Source organism: Propithecus coquereli, unplaced genomic scaffold, assembly GCF_000956105.1.
Source record: "Propithecus coquereli isolate 6110/MARCELLA unplaced genomic scaffold, Pcoq_1.0 Scaffold5, whole genome shotgun sequence".
Classification (NCBI taxonomy): Eukaryota; Metazoa; Chordata; class Mammalia; order Primates; family Indriidae; genus Propithecus; species Propithecus coquereli.
The window spans coordinates 1,356,616-1,372,376 of record NW_012150840.1 but is presented as its reverse complement, the minus strand read 5'-3'; the positions used below and the strand labels follow the sequence as shown (position 1 = coordinate 1,372,376).

The following is a 15,761-nucleotide window of genomic DNA, read 5'->3' as shown; positions in this document are numbered from 1 at the left end:
AAAAAAAAAAAAAAGACAATTCCATTTATAATATCATTGAAAAGAATAAAATACTTAGGAATAAATTTAATAAAGGAAGTGTAAGACTTATACACTGAAAAATACAAAATGCTGTTGAAATAAAGAAGATCTAAATAAATGAAAAGACATCTCGTGTTCATGGATTGGGGGAACTAATATTTTTAAGATGGCAATATTCCCCAAATTGGTCTTCAGATTCAAGGTATTACCTACTAAAATCCCAGAGGCCTTTTTGCAAAAACTGATAGGCTAAAACTAATACTTATATGGAAATGCAGGGGTCCCAGAAGAGTCAAAACATTCTTGAAAAAGAAGGACAAAGCTGGAGGACTCACACTTCCTAACTTCACAACCTACTACAAAGTTATAGTAACCAAGAGAGTGCGGCGCTGGCATAAGGATAGACACAGATGAATGAAAGAGAACTCAGAATAGTCAGAAATAAACCTTAATGTTTCTGGTCATTTGATTTTTGGCAAGGGTGCCAAGAAATGTCACCAGATGTGAAGAGTCTTTTCAATAAATGGTGCTAGGACAATTGTACATCTATATGCCAAAGAATAAATCTGGAACCCTGCCTCACATCATATACAAAAGTTAGCTAAAACCAGATTATAGGCCCCCATATAAGAGGTAAAACTATAAAACTTTTAGAAGAAAACATAGTAAGCAGTATTTGTCAGATATAATACCAAAAACACAAGTGACAAAAGAAAAATAGATAAACTTGATTAAAGTTAAAAACCTTTGTGTTTCAAAGGACACTATCAAGAAAAAGAAAGACAACCTACAGAATAGGAGAAATTTTGTGCATATCATATGTCTGTTAAGGGACTTGTATCTAGAATAAAGAACTCTCACAACTCAACAATAAAAAGACAAATAACCTAAAATAAAATGGGCAAAGGATTTGAATAGACATTTATCAAAAAGAAAATATATATATACAAATGGCCCATGAACACATGAAAAGATGCATCATTAGGAAGCAGAGAAATGCAAATCAAAATTAAAATGCGGTAGCATCTCACACCCAGTAGTAGGGCCATAATGAAAACATCAGATAGTAAGTGCTAATGAAGATGTGGAGAAATTGGAATCCTCATACATTCTCTGATAGGAATGTAAAATGGTGCCACCACTTTGGAAAACAGTTTCGCAGTACCTTGAAGCATTAAACATGGAGTTCCTACAAGACCAGAAATTCCAGTCCTAGGAATATAGACCCAAGGAAAATGAAAACATATGTTCATTCCTAAATGTGTACACAAATGTTCACAGCAATATGCTTCTTAATAGTCAAGGATGGAAACAACCTATATATCTATCAGTTGATGAATGAATTAACTAAATGTGTGTATCTATACAATGAAATATTATTTGACAATAAAAAAGAATCAAGTACAGTCATGCATCACTTAATAATGGGGATATGTTCTGAGAAATGTGTCATTAGGCAATTTAATCATTGTGTGAATATCATAGTGTATACTTAAACAAACATATAGACAGTATCGCCTACTACACACACCTAGGCTATATGGTATAGCCTATTGCTCCTAGGCTACAAACCTGTACCGCATGTTACTGTACTGAATAATGTAGGCAACTGTAATACAATGGTAAGTATTTATGTATCAAAACAAATCTAAACATAAAAAGGTACAGTAAAAATATATTATAAAAGATAAAAAATAGCACACTTGAATAGGGCACTTACTGTGATTGGCGCTTGCAGAACTGTTAAATTGCTTTTGGTGAGTCGGTGAGTCAGTGAGTGAGTGGTGAGTGAATGTGAAGGCCTAGGACATTACCGTACACTACTGTAGGCTTTATAAACACTGTACATTTAGGCTACACCAAATTTATAGAAATGATTTTTCTTTCTTCAATAATAAATTAATCTTAGTTTACTGTAACTTTTTTACTTTATAAACTTTCATGTTTTTAAAACTTTTTGACTCTTTTGTAATGACACTCAGCTTAAAACAAACACATTGCACAACTGTACAAAAATATTTTGTTTATGTCCTTATTCTTAAAGCTTTTTTATTTTTAAAATTTTTTATTCTTTTAACTTTTTAAACTTTGTTAAAAAATTTTTTTGTTAAAAAAACTAAGACACAAACACATGTAGCCTTGGCCTACACACCATCATAAATATCACTGTCTTCCACCTCCACTTCTTGTCCCACTGGAAGGTCTTTAGGGGCAATAACACTTATGAGTTGTCATCTCCTGCATAACAATGCCTTCTTCAGAAATACCTCCTGAAGGACCTGCCTGAGGCTGTTTTACAGTTAACTTTTTTCTTTATAAGTAGAAGGGGTATACTTTAAAATAACGATAAAAAGCATGGTATAGAAAATATACATAAACCAGTAACACAGTCATTTGTTATCATTATGAAGCATTATTTACTATCAACAATTGCATGTGCTATACTTTTATATGACTGGTAGCATAGTAGGTTATGTTTACGTGAGCATCACCACAAACATGAATAATGCATTACGCTATGAGGGCTACATCACTAGGGGATAGAATTTATTATCTCCATTATTATCTCATGAAACCACCATTGTATTAACATATGTGGTCTGTCATTGACCAGGATGTCATTTTCCAGTGCGTGACTATACTGATACATGCCACAACATGGATGAACCTTGAAAACATATAATGAAGGAAGCCAGATGCAAAAGACCACATATTGTATAATTCCATTCATTCGAAATGTCCAGAATAGGCAAATACACAGAGGCAAAAAGTAGATTAGTGGTTGCTGGGACTACAGTGGGTAGCAGGTGGGATGGAGAGTAGAAGTGGGGAATGACTATTAAGGCATAGAAGTTTCTTTTGGGAATGTTGAAATTGTTCTAAAGTTGGATTTTAGTGATGGTTGCAAAACTCGGAATATATACCACTAAACGGTATACTTTAAATAGATAAAATTTTATGGTATGTTAAATATCTCAATAATCTACTAAAAAACACATTTACCAGTAAGAGTCTGATTCCTATATCCAGGCTTCTGTTCCACCATAAGTCTGTACTGGAGATCAAGTGCACAGCTGATACAATGACTATCTCCAATAAAGCATTTTCTGTATTCTGCCATACCTGCAGTATACAAATTATCCACTTTTATTAGGTAGAATTTGATAATCTAAGCAAACTGTTAAACAAAATCACAAATAAACTTAGCAATAGGAAAATACTATTAAGTACATATTAGGATTACCATTCTAAAAGCTCTTGTGAATCCAATAGAGACAGACACAGAGTGGAGCTCTTGTAAGGAACTGTCCAATGAAAGAAATGCTATCATAGCAAAAGGTGACACTAAAACAAACAAACAAAAAAAGAAGACAAATTTAATTAAAACAAAGTAATTCCTTCTAATATATTTTATTTTGGCAAATATGATTTTTTTATGAGCACATTTAAGTAATTAAAAAAATTAATAAAAAACAAAAGAATAAACACTTGTATGAAGTATAATACCACACAAATATTGGAATCCTATAATATTAATATTTTTGAACACTTCATAGATATGGTTAACAACACAAGTTTAGTAGAATTTATCTGCCTACCTAGAGTTAGCAAAATCCGTCTGGCAATACCAATCTTCATGAGTCTTGTTTGCTTCTCTAAGAATATAGTCACAGGATGCACATCCCTTGGATAGAAAGGGTTTCGGAAAATTCCAATGATATACACGCTTTGAATTTCTCTAAGTATCCACAGTATTATAAGTAATATCACTAAAATATAGCCAAAAATAACCTGAGAATTGCTTTTGGAAATCTGTGAGAAACCAGCAAAGTGATGAAGCAAACTAGTTTCTAAGAGAGCCAAGACTAACATTATGATGTAGAAAAGGCATTCCTTCTGTGTAAACTGTTTTTTTGAACAACTGGGTAAAGCCTTAGATTTGGCTCCAATTCTGTGTCTAGTCACACTGTGTTTGAAGATCAAACTCATGTCACTTAGGTTAAGACTTAGTAAGAAACCAAGTCCAGTCATGAAAAGAACTGCACCAACAGTGCTGGGAATGAAATATGATGTTATAGCTGTTCCAGCAGAAATGATGAACATTACTAATAACCTGCAGAGGAAAAGAAGAAAAAAAGATTTACTTTAAAAAACATTCTTTGAGAATAAGTTACATATTACATCAATACTTTTAAATAATTACCGTAGGTGGGTTGACATAGATGAGCCTCCAAGGCCAAATTCTAAAACCTGTTCCATTGCCCATAAGAAAAGTGCATCGGGTGGGGGCAGAGTCCCAACTGCCCACAGAAAGGGTAAAAATATAAACAAGATGTGTAAAATCTGATTCATTTGTTCTAAAGCAGGTATATTTACCATAAACCTATAAGAAAAAAGAAAATATTTAAATCATACAAAATAATATATAGAAGAGGATCTTTCCAGAAAGACAAAACAACAAAGAATAACACACACCCCAAAACAAAAAACACTTACAGAAAGGGCCCAGTCCCTGTTTATAAATGATCAACACATATAAACTGTGACCACTGTCCTTCCCCTATACCAGCAACTACCCATACTCAACTGTGTACAAGCTTAGCATTTAGAGAATATGTGAATTCAAATGTGCAAAGGAAGAAGTAATTAAAAGCCATCATTGAATAGTAAGAAAATTGAATACAGGGATTTGTAAAACTGAACAACCAAGGCCAGAGCAAAAATATTTTTCCCCTAAATGTCTAAACTACATTGGCTGAAATTCTACCAATGATTCTTTAGAGTTTAAGATTTTATAATTTAAAATTGCACGTAGCTTTGGGAAAGTCAAAGCCTTACATTCACACATCAGTAGCTAGCAAAGACAGGAAGCTCTTCTCTTCCTCCTACTCTCTCCTATATTGTCCTACTCCCAAGTCCCAGAATTTGAAGTCAGTATAGTTTCTATCAGAAGTGAGCAACTTAGGTTATGACTGTGTCTCTGTGGGTTACCCTGAGAACTAACTGGCATTTATAATATTGTTCTATTTTGTATAACCAATGGTATGGATTTGAGAACACAAGTTTGTACAATACAATCTCCTCATAAAGTAGGGATTGCCTCTATCTTGAGTGGAGAAATTGATAACTGGTATAGCACTTACCCATTAAATACGACATCATTAAATGGTTTCAAATAGTTTAATAAAATTTGAAAGCATAGGAGGATAAACATTATCGATATATTGCTAATTTTTTGAATACGGTTAACCAAACACTATATGCAGACACCAACACAGTCAGAGTACTTATGGAGTTCCAAAGGTAACTTTCAAAAGGGAAAACTAAATCTAAAATCTTATAGCATAATTGTACTTACAGCATAATAGTACTTGAGTACCTGAGCTGCTAGTCAAAGTCGAGGAAAAAGACAACTCTGCAAGTTGTCTTTATCTTATACTTCTCCACTTAAGTATATGTTGATAGCCCAAGAGCAAATGTGTAGCAACTATGGATATAATACAGTAATGGCATAATGTGTTTGCTCACAGATAACTAAGACTAAGCTAGCTAATGTGCTCTGCCTCATCATGTATGTCCTTCGATTTTTATAAGCAGAGAATTAATGAACACAAGGTTAACAATGTGATGCTAAAATAGAGAACAATACATTCTGTGGCATAGTTTTAAAATAACATTCACTTCATTCTGAGAAGAAAATGCTCAAGTAACACAAATCAAGAAAATCAAACCACAAATGATAAGTCACAGGAAGGTCAAGGAAACATGCTGGTTTGTACAGCCTTTTTAAATCCCAAGATAACACTTCTCTTGCAAACATACTCAAGAATAAGATAATTTGTGTAAAAATAATGTATACTCAGGAAACACTTTACCAAAATTAGACTCTACTCTTAAATCTTCTTTTGTCCTTAAACAATAAGCTATGGCATGGTATTTATACACAAGGATATCATAAATAAATATAAGCACATATAATTGAAGTAACCAAATACTGTGATTATTCTCCTGTATATGACTCAGCCCCAAATGGAGGATTATTATGGTTAATTCTTTAATATGGAAAAATGTTTAAATTTGAATATTTCTGTTAATGTAACAGAAATATTCTAAGGTAAAAAAATCTTAGCCCTTAAGGGAACAAAACAAAACAAAACTATGTTTCAAACCTAACAACTATAAAAATATTTCAGCCAGGCATGGTGGCTCAAGCTTGGGAGGATGAGGTGGGAGGTTTGCTTGAGCCCAGGTATTCCAGGCTAACGTGAGCTATGATCGTGCCACTGTACTCCAACCTGGGTCGCAGAGCAAGACCTGTTCTCTTGAAAAAAAAAATTTCCAATTCTCCAAACTAAGATCCACAGGCCCATAAAGAAGATGGTTTTTATAGTGGCTTAGATAATGTAAATGTGTAGCATTCATTCAAATAATCCCTGAGATCTCTGAGCTAAGCATTGCAATGTGTGTATGATAAAAATACACAGAAACAGTCCTTTAAATTATTATTTCACAACTGTACTGGGTAGAATAAAGAATGAGGAAAGAAAAGATTACTACACTGTGGGTTTCATCTCTTTAGATTTCTTTCACATCCTCTGAAACAAAATTAAGAAACAATCTGACATAACTGACAACTATTTAAATTTGAAGAGTGTGGGCACTTCATTTATCACTTGGTAGCAGTATCACACCTACTGTATAAAGATCACCTCAGTTCTTTATTATTTTGTTAATCACAAGTTAAAATTTTCTAAAAGTGAAATGGGAGATAATTTTTCTGGATAAATTAGTTATTATCTTCTTTAAAAACAGATGAGAACAGCCTTTGTATTTTTTTAGTCATAGTAAAAAAATCTTTCATTTAAACATTAAAACTGTATATTAAATCCAGAATTTAGTAAAAAATCTTTATGTACTTTCATATCGAAATGAACAATGCAGAAACCAAATTAAAAATTAACAGTTTTTTTAAAAATTAAAGAACTTAGGACATCATTTTAAATGCAAAGATGTATTACAGCAGGTATATAATGTCTGATTTCAGGAATGGTAGTGAGATAGTAACTCAAGAATACATATGCTGAAAATAATTTTATAAACTTAAATCTTTTAAAAGGGATCATATGTGTACATACTATTTAAGCCCAATTTTACTGCTAACTTCTCAAAATCAAGCATTTAACTGTAATACATTATTTTATAGTTATTATAGTCAATGGTAGAAGTATTAAGAAATCAATTTATAATAAATTTCTTATTGATGAATTCTCCTCTTACATAGTTGATTAGATGAAGAACTACATGGGCATTATATTGCCCTCTGGTTTATAAATGTAGTAAAATTAGAAGAGATTATGAGTTAAGGAATAACAAACAGACACTCAAGAGGTCAGTTTCAGTACACGAACTGACTAAATATTTTTAAATGCTTTATGTTAGGCCAGCTTGGGCTGCTATAACAAAATACCATAGACTAGGTGGCTTAAACAACAGAAATTTATTTTTCCACAGTTCTGGAGTTTAAGATCAGGTTGCCAGTATAGTCAGGTTCTGGTAAGGGATCACTTCCTGACTTATAGATTGCTGTGTCTTTAAATGGTGGGGAGTTTTAGGGAGGAGAGGGGGAGAAAGAGAAGACAGGTAGCAAGCTCTCTGGTGTCTCTCTCATATGGGGACTAAATCCATCCCACCTTCACAACCTAACTATTATTACTTTCAAAAGGCCCCATCTCCAAATACCATCACATTGGGGATCAGGGCTTCAACATAAGCATTTTGGAGTAACAAAATCAGTCCACAATGTTGCATCCTTGGCCAGTACCCCCCAAATTCATGTCCTTTTCACATCCAAAACACACTCATTCCATCCCAACAGCCCCCAAAGTCTTAACTCATTCCAGCATTAACTCTAAAGTCTGAAGTCCGAAGTCTCACATAAGTATCATCTAAAGCAGATATGGGTAAGACTTAAATACAATCCATACTGAATCAAAATTCCTCTCTAGCTGTGAACCTGTAAAAGCACAGAAAAGTTATGTGCTTCCAAAAGACAATGGTGGGACAGGTATTTGAGAGATGTTTCCACTCCAAAGGTAGAAACAGGAAAAAAGAAAAGGGTGATGGGTCCCAAGGAAGTCCAAAACCTAGCAAGACAAATTCCATTAGATCTTATGGCTTGAGAATAACTCTCTTTGGCTCCATACTCTGCCTTCTAGGCCCCTTGGGTGGCAGGTAGCATCACTCCCACAGCTCTAGGCAGGAGGCCACCAGGCCTGTTGAAAGTAAGGTGGTAGCTCTGATGAATTCTGAATCACCTTCAGCATCATTTTTCCCTTTTCTTGAAGAATAGTGCATCTTTGCAGCTGAACAGTTCTATCAACCCATCCTGTCAAATTCAAGAAGTTTGACAGCCTTCCTACATTTCATCCTGTCTCCAACCCCTTCAATTCGAATCGGCAGTGTTTCTGCTCATATAATACCATAAGCTCTTTATTGAGTGATAGGCTCCACAACCTTGGTGTTCTCTTCAGAATATGCCTTCTCATGTCTTACGCTATGGATAGGCTGAGAATTTTCCAAATCTTCTAGTTCCTTTTTTTGGTTTAACTATTCTTTCTTCAATTCATCTCTTTCCTTTCACATTTTATTATCAGCAGTCAGGAGAAATCAAGCTACTCCAACACTTTGCTTTGAAATTTCCTTAATTAAATATGCAATCTCAGCACTTGAAATTCTACCTTCTACAAAACACTAGAACACAGTTCAGCCAGGTTCTTTGACACTTTATAACAAGGACTGCCTTTCCTCCAGTTTCCAATAACATGTTCCTCATTTTCATCTAAGACTTCATTGGAATCACCCTTGACGTCCATACTTGTGGCATGTACATCAAAACTCTTCCAGCTGCTACCCATTACCAACAGTTACAAAGCTGCTTTAACATTTTTAGGGGCCCCACTGCTCGGTACCAAAATCTTAGCTTGGGCTGTCATAACAAAATACCATAGACTGAGTGGCTTGAACAACAGAAATTTATTTTCCCACAGTTCTGGAGGCTGGAAGTTGAAGATCAGGCTGCCAGTACAGTCAGGTTCTGGTGAGAGCTCTCTTCTTGGCTTGCAGATGGCTGCCTTCTTGCTGTGTCCTTACATGACAGAGAGAGAGAGAGATCGAGCTCTCTGGTTTCTCTTCTTATAAGGCCCCAATGCCATCACACCAGGGCCCAACCTTCATGACCTAAGTATCTTTCAAAGGTCCCAATTCCAAATACCATCATATTGGTGTTTAGGACTTCAATGTGTGAATTTTGAGGAGATACAAACATTCAGTCCATAACATGCTTTTACATTTCTACCTGGACACTAACCTGGGAAAGAAAAAGCTGCAATCTATACCAACTGAGAAATAAAAATCAGATTTAGAAAAAGCAAGCAAAAGGTCTTATCAAACATTTTGGTAAACGATTATGTTTGTTAAAACTACTTTCTATTTTTCTTCTGTAACAAATTGGTTAAAAACATCAATATTCCTTCTAATATTGTTGCTATCAAAAAATTAGAAACAAATTTTCTATTCATCTTTAATTCACTTAATCTGGACATATTTATGTGCATAAATTTTAAATTCTTAATTTTCTCCCCCACAGGAAAGTTCCACTTCTTTATAAAGGTTTCAGCCAAGCTAACTTACAGATTCAAAGCTTCTTATTTAAAGTGAAACTCAGGATTGAAAAAGTGTTTATTAAATTTATCTTAAAAAGGGTGGTTTTTTGTTTTTTTTTTACTGTTCTATAAGATTTAACTACTGCTTTAGTATGAATGTTTTATAGAAATCAGTCCTAAAAGATTAATCATCAAAACAACTTATCACCCAATGGTTTGGTCTTGATGATTTTTAATCACAGACTTATTTATTTTTAATACTAAGCAGAATTCTACCATGTATACTTAAAAACAAAGCAAGTTATAAAGGATTTGGTAGATTTTTACCTGTGAGCAAGATCCACAGAAATGAAGAAAAAAATATAAAGAGGCCTCATAAGAGGAGTGATTTCGTAAGTATCCTGGGTTTGGAAAGTCGCAGTCTCTGTAGCTGTATTTACAATTAATGAATATTCTCCTATACATAACGTCATCCATCCAAAGAAAAATAGTAGAGCAGTGCCTCCTGTACTGCCATACAGCAAGGTTATTCTATCTGGGAGCAGATACAACGTTCCAAGACCACATACTAATCCAGCAAGAACAGAATGAAAAACTGTATTGACTATATATTTCTTCCCAGGAATTAGAAATTTGACAGTCTCAGCACCAGCACAACTTGTAAATTCATACTCATCTTCCTCTGCTAAGATATCTGTGGTTAGTATTCTTTGTACTGTCACCGATTTGTTTCTGGCATATAAACTTGTGAACTGGATGACAAACGCAGTGAAAAGCATTAATCCACCTGATAATGCTGCTGTATAATAGTCTTTCAGGATGCCCAATTGGTATAAAAGTGTTCCTATTCCACCCAAAACCCATGGCATTAGAAAAAGGATAATCTGATTAACATATATGTAAGGAGGGGCACAATAGCCTAATTTGAGTCGAGGGCCTCCAAGAACAGTCTGTGGAAAGCGCTTCAGAAAGAAGTCCTGTTTGTAATCGTTCAGCAGAGGCACATCTGGACTCATCCTTCACACTCAGGATTATTCTGAAAGTCACATCCTTTTCTGTAATACAGCAGTCTCTAAGAAAAAGAAAAGAAGTTACTATCTGAAAATGTCATACTTAAAACCTGGGGAGGGGGGAAACACATTTCTATTTAATCTCCTTAGTTCCTTCAAGGGCAGGATTTATAACTTCACTTCTCAGACTTTACTTCCCATTGCCTGACATACAGTTGGCACTAAGTTGTTGGGTTTTTTTTTTTTTTTTTTTGAGACAGAGTCTCGCTCTGTTGCCCAGGTTAGAGTGCCGTGGCATCAGCCTAGCTCACAGCAACCTCAAACTCCTAGGCTCAAGTGATCCTCCTGCCTTAGCCTCCTGAGTAGCTGAGACTACAGGTGCTTGCCACCACGCCTGGCTAATTTTTGGTTTCTATTTTTAGTTGCCCAGCTAATTTTTTTTTCTATCTATTTTTAGTAGAGATGGGGTCTCGCTCTTGCTCAGGCTGGTCTGGAACTCCTGACCTCAAGCGATCCTCCCACCTTGGCCTCCCAGAGTGCTAGGATTACAGGCGTGAGCCACTGCACCTGGCCTAGTTGTTGGTTTTTTTAAGCAAAATAAAATGTAATTTTTTATTTTTTTAAATCATATTCTTTACTGAATTATCTAGAATGTAATAATTTGGCATTAGACATTAACTCGCATTTTAGAATTTTGAGATCAAAGGAAAGTTCAAAAAGCTTTGAACTCAAATCTGCCAGTAGTTTAACTGGTCATTTCCCAGTGAGTTTCTGTTGTTTGTTTTTAAATTTTTTTTCTCTATTATAAGGGTCAGTAAACTTTTTCTGTACAGGGCTAGATAGTCTTTACTTTTAAGCTTTGTGGAGCATATTCTGTTACAACTACTCAACTGTGCTGTTGTAGCACAAAAGCAGCCAGCCATAAACAACACAATATATAAATGGATGTTAGTGGTTGTGTTCTAGTAAAATTTTTATAGTATTTATCCAAATAGGCTGTGAGCCATATTTAGCCTATGGGCCATAGTTTGCCAATCCCCATTATATAAAATAAGAATATGTTCTATAATTCCCTTGAATTGAAATGGAAATACAAGTGGAAAATAGAAATACTAAGTGTTATTCATATCACTTAATAATTACAGTAAATTCAGGATTTTCCAATAATTTAAAAATCAAATCCTGCTAAAATAAGCAGCATTTCAACAAAAATCCATATGGCAGCTCAACATATGGTAGGAAGAACAATGAACTAGAAATTAAAACACTTTACATGCCACAGTAGATGCTTATTATTATCAGCTATGTTACCATGGGCAAGCATTATTCATTTTTTAGTCTCTCTGTTGTTAGTTTCAAGAATCTACCAGAACTGGGGAAGCATGAAATAATAATAGGATCTATACATGCTTTAGTTTATTTTCATTCAAGGGCTACAAAAATCTAAGCATCAAATAACACAGGTTCTCTTCAGTTTAACTTTTCCTTATACTCTACAGCTTACTCTGAAAAACAGTTGCTTGACATAAGATCAGCCAGCAAAGTATTGCCTCAGTGGATCTTATGTTAGGCTAGAGAAGAAAAATTAAATTTCAAACCATCTTAAAATAGCCTTTCTTCCAGTCAGTTTAAAATAGTCTTTCCATAAGTCAGTTCTACCTAACCAATATCAACTCTGGAGAGAGATTTGGGGCATCATGAAAGGTTTGGAGGTCATCTTTAAGAATTAGTACCTTAGAGCACCTTTTTGTTATACTATTAGGAAGTTCTTTAAATTGTAAACATCTATCTTCTTATATCTTCCAGTCATGGTCTTAGTGCTGCATAGAGCAAATCACAGCTTTTACTCACATGACAGCCTGCAAGTGCTGTTGGCCATACTTACCTGTGGGTTTTGTATCCATTGATTCGACCAACTTTGCGGATTGAAAATATTCAGAAAAAAAATTGCATCTGTACTGAACATGTACAGACGTTTTCCCCTTGTCATTCTTCCCTAAGCAATATAGCATAACAACTATTTACATTGTATCAGGTATCAACGGTAATTTAGAGATGATTTAAATTATATGAGAGGATATGCATAGGTTATATGCAAATACTACATCGTTTCATATCAGGGACTTGAGCATCCTTGGATTTTGATATCTAAGAGAGGTCCTGGAACTTATGCCCCCCAGGTACCAAGGGACAACTGTACTCATTTTTAAAATAACAGAGCCAAAGGGCCAAATAAAACCTTAGTGGTCCATGGTTCAATCTCAGGGAATGAAAAGACTGCCTCCCTCCCCTCTGTATGAGCTTATCTCCTACATTGATGCCGGGCCCATTGTACTGTATTCTGATATCACTTTCTTATATAAGTAAGGTCACACTGCTGTGGGTGGGGTTAAGTATTCTGATGTCAATTATCTACGGAAGATGCCATCAGTCAGGAAAATGAACTTGGCTGGCTGGCCTGGGTTTTGAAGTCTGGATGTACCTAAAATTTCCCCAGGGAGTCAAGTAAAAGCTGACTGCTCCTACTCCATTGAGGCAAGTCAAAAACAAGGTAGGGTGGCTCACTGGGAAAGGAAGCCAGAAAGTGAAGACACCCTATAAACCAGATTATCTAGCTGCATGTTACTATCCATATTCATTTCCCTTTTAGTACTTCTTCTTTTTTTTTTTTTTTTTTTTTTTTTGAGACAGAGTCTCGCTCCGTTGCCTGGGCTAGAGTGCCATGGCATCAGCCTAGCTCACAACCTCAAACTCCTGGGCTCAAGCAATCCTTCTGCCTCAGCCTCCTGAGTAGCTGGGACTACAGGCATGCACCACCATGCCCAGTTAATTTTTTTCTATATATTTTTAGTTGTCTGGCTAATTTCTTTCTATTTTTAGTAGAGACGGGGTCTTGCTCTTGCTCTTGCTCAGGCTGGTCTTGAACTCCTGAGCTCAAACGATCCACCCGCCTCGGCCTCCCAGAGTGCTAGGATTACAGGCCTGAGCCGCCATGCCTGGCCCCTTTTAGTACTTCTGAGCATTTTGTAAAGTTTTGTAAAGTTTGAATGTTCTCATCTATTTAGTGAAACACTCTGTGATCATATGCCAAACAGTGGAATATTCTGAAGATGTATTATTGTAGAAACATGGAAAGATACCCACAATATACTGAAAAGTAAAAAACACACTGTTGATTCCATTTGTATCAAAAGAGTACATACATCCATGTATAGATGATTGTGTATAGTTTATATACGTGTAAAAAGTTTCAGAAAGGATACTGAGATCTGTGTACTTTATATATAACATTTGACACCTCTTCACATTACCAGATACCCTCCAGAACTCTTAACCTCATGCCCTGTAAATACATTCTGTGCTTTTCCTCCTGGGTGCCTCTGCTCATGTCCTCTCCTTTGCCTAGGATATCATCTCTTCCCTTCCCTAATTGGTAATTTTAGTCAACTTTCAAGACTCAGTCTAACCATTTCTGAAAATTTTGCAGTGCAATTTGGCCTAGCTGAATCTCTTTTCTCTCTGTATAGCAAAAACATTGCTTGTTCTGTATACTACAGGTTAAGCATCCCAAATCCGAAAATCTGAAATTCGAAATGCTCCAAAATTTGAAACTTTTTGAGTGCCGACATGACATTTAAAGGAGATGCTTATTGGGGCATTTCAGATTTTGGATTTGGGATGCTCAACTGGTATAATGCCAATATTCCAAAATCCAAAAAAATCCAAAATCCAAAACACTTCTGGTCCCAAGCATTTTGGATAAAGGATACTCAACCTGTACTCACTGTGTAATATGTATTAACATAGGGCATTTCTTGTAGTAACTTCTTGTATTGTTTGCCTCTTTACATGTTATCATATTTATTTCTCTTCTCTACTAAGTTATTTGTGAGTAGGGGCCAAATCTTGACATTCTCTATTACTCATATTTAGTAAAATACCTTGGCATGGAGATGCATGCAATACATTAATGACATAGCTTAAATAAAATGATTAAAGTTGGAGAACATGGTATATTGCTGTTTTAAAGGGAAGCTGGGAGTATTTACCATTTTTGAAAACTTCTTGCAGTGTACTCTGCTGCACTCAAAACAGTAAGCCCATAAACCGTTTATTCAGTTTTAAAATGTTTGGAAAGTATCTTCATTTATTTTTATTATGGAATAAATAATGGTATCTATTGATAGTATTATTGGCTCAGGGAAGATCTGGGCTAGAGCAGTATATCCCAAAGTAACACAGGAACAGAGATGAGCCTCAGGGAAAATTATGACCAGGTTTCTTTTGTGGAGAAGGAAAGGGCTGCATAATTTTAAGATGTCAGAAGTCCAATTTTAATTTGTTCCTGGTCTTATCCTATGCTTTAATCTCCTTCATCATCAGGAAAGGTGGAGGCAGCTTAGAGAAGGGCAGAGGTAGAAGAGCAGGCACAGGAGACAAAATAAGACAGGGGCAATCAAGCATTAAGTGAGAGCAGACCAAGAAGTACAAAGAGAATATATGTTCCTTCAAGAAGGTTAAGAAACACGGGAGAGGACACTGGGATGTTAATTTCAGTTATTTTAATGGGATATTTTAAAAAGGCTGAAGGATACAGGATTATTTATTCTGTAAAATATTTCTTGAAAAGGGGTCTATGTTCAAAGAAGTTTGAGAAATTATACACTGGACTGTTGTCTTGAAGATTCACAATGGATATTAGCAAACTAAAGACTCTGAAACATCTTTGAAATTAAAAAACACTACTGCAAACCTGATTAAAATGTATCATTTGAGTTTTCTGAACTTATTTGACCATGGAACCCATTTTTCCCTTGAAATCTAATAACACATTATGTAACTAGTGTTTTATGAAAACTATGTTGAGAAATATTGGTCTGGGCTTCCATCAAGACCTTAAGGATTGAGCTCAGCCAAGGAGAAATGAAAGGGTTTACTAGTCAAGGAGAAATGTCATGAAAAAAGGTACACAAGAAAAAAATTATGAGGGAAATCTGACAGGTAGCAACTATATCAGACTTAAAGGCTGATTTAAAGTATGGGTGTTTTTCTCTGATTTTTTTTTAAG

The 15,761-nt window shown here is 35.2% G+C and overlaps 1 protein-coding gene across 1 annotated transcript in view; it reads right to left on the bottom strand.

Annotated features, from left to right (window-relative positions):
- PCNXL4 (pecanex-like 4 (Drosophila)) overlaps window positions 1-10,699 on the bottom strand; it is a 20,167-nt gene extending 9,468 nt beyond the window's left edge. The window contains exons 1-5 of the mRNA XM_012656241.1: window positions 10,011-10,699; window positions 4,226-4,405; window positions 3,621-4,135; window positions 3,266-3,366; window positions 3,025-3,144 (exon numbers count right to left, since the gene is read on the bottom strand). Coding sequence (XP_012511695.1) covers window positions 3,025-3,144; window positions 3,266-3,366; window positions 3,621-4,135; window positions 4,226-4,405; window positions 10,011-10,699 — 1,605 coding nt within the window. The remainder of the gene's footprint in view (window positions 1-3,024; window positions 3,145-3,265; window positions 3,367-3,620; window positions 4,136-4,225; window positions 4,406-10,010) is intronic.
- Window positions 10,700-15,761: the final 5,062 nt, after the last annotated feature.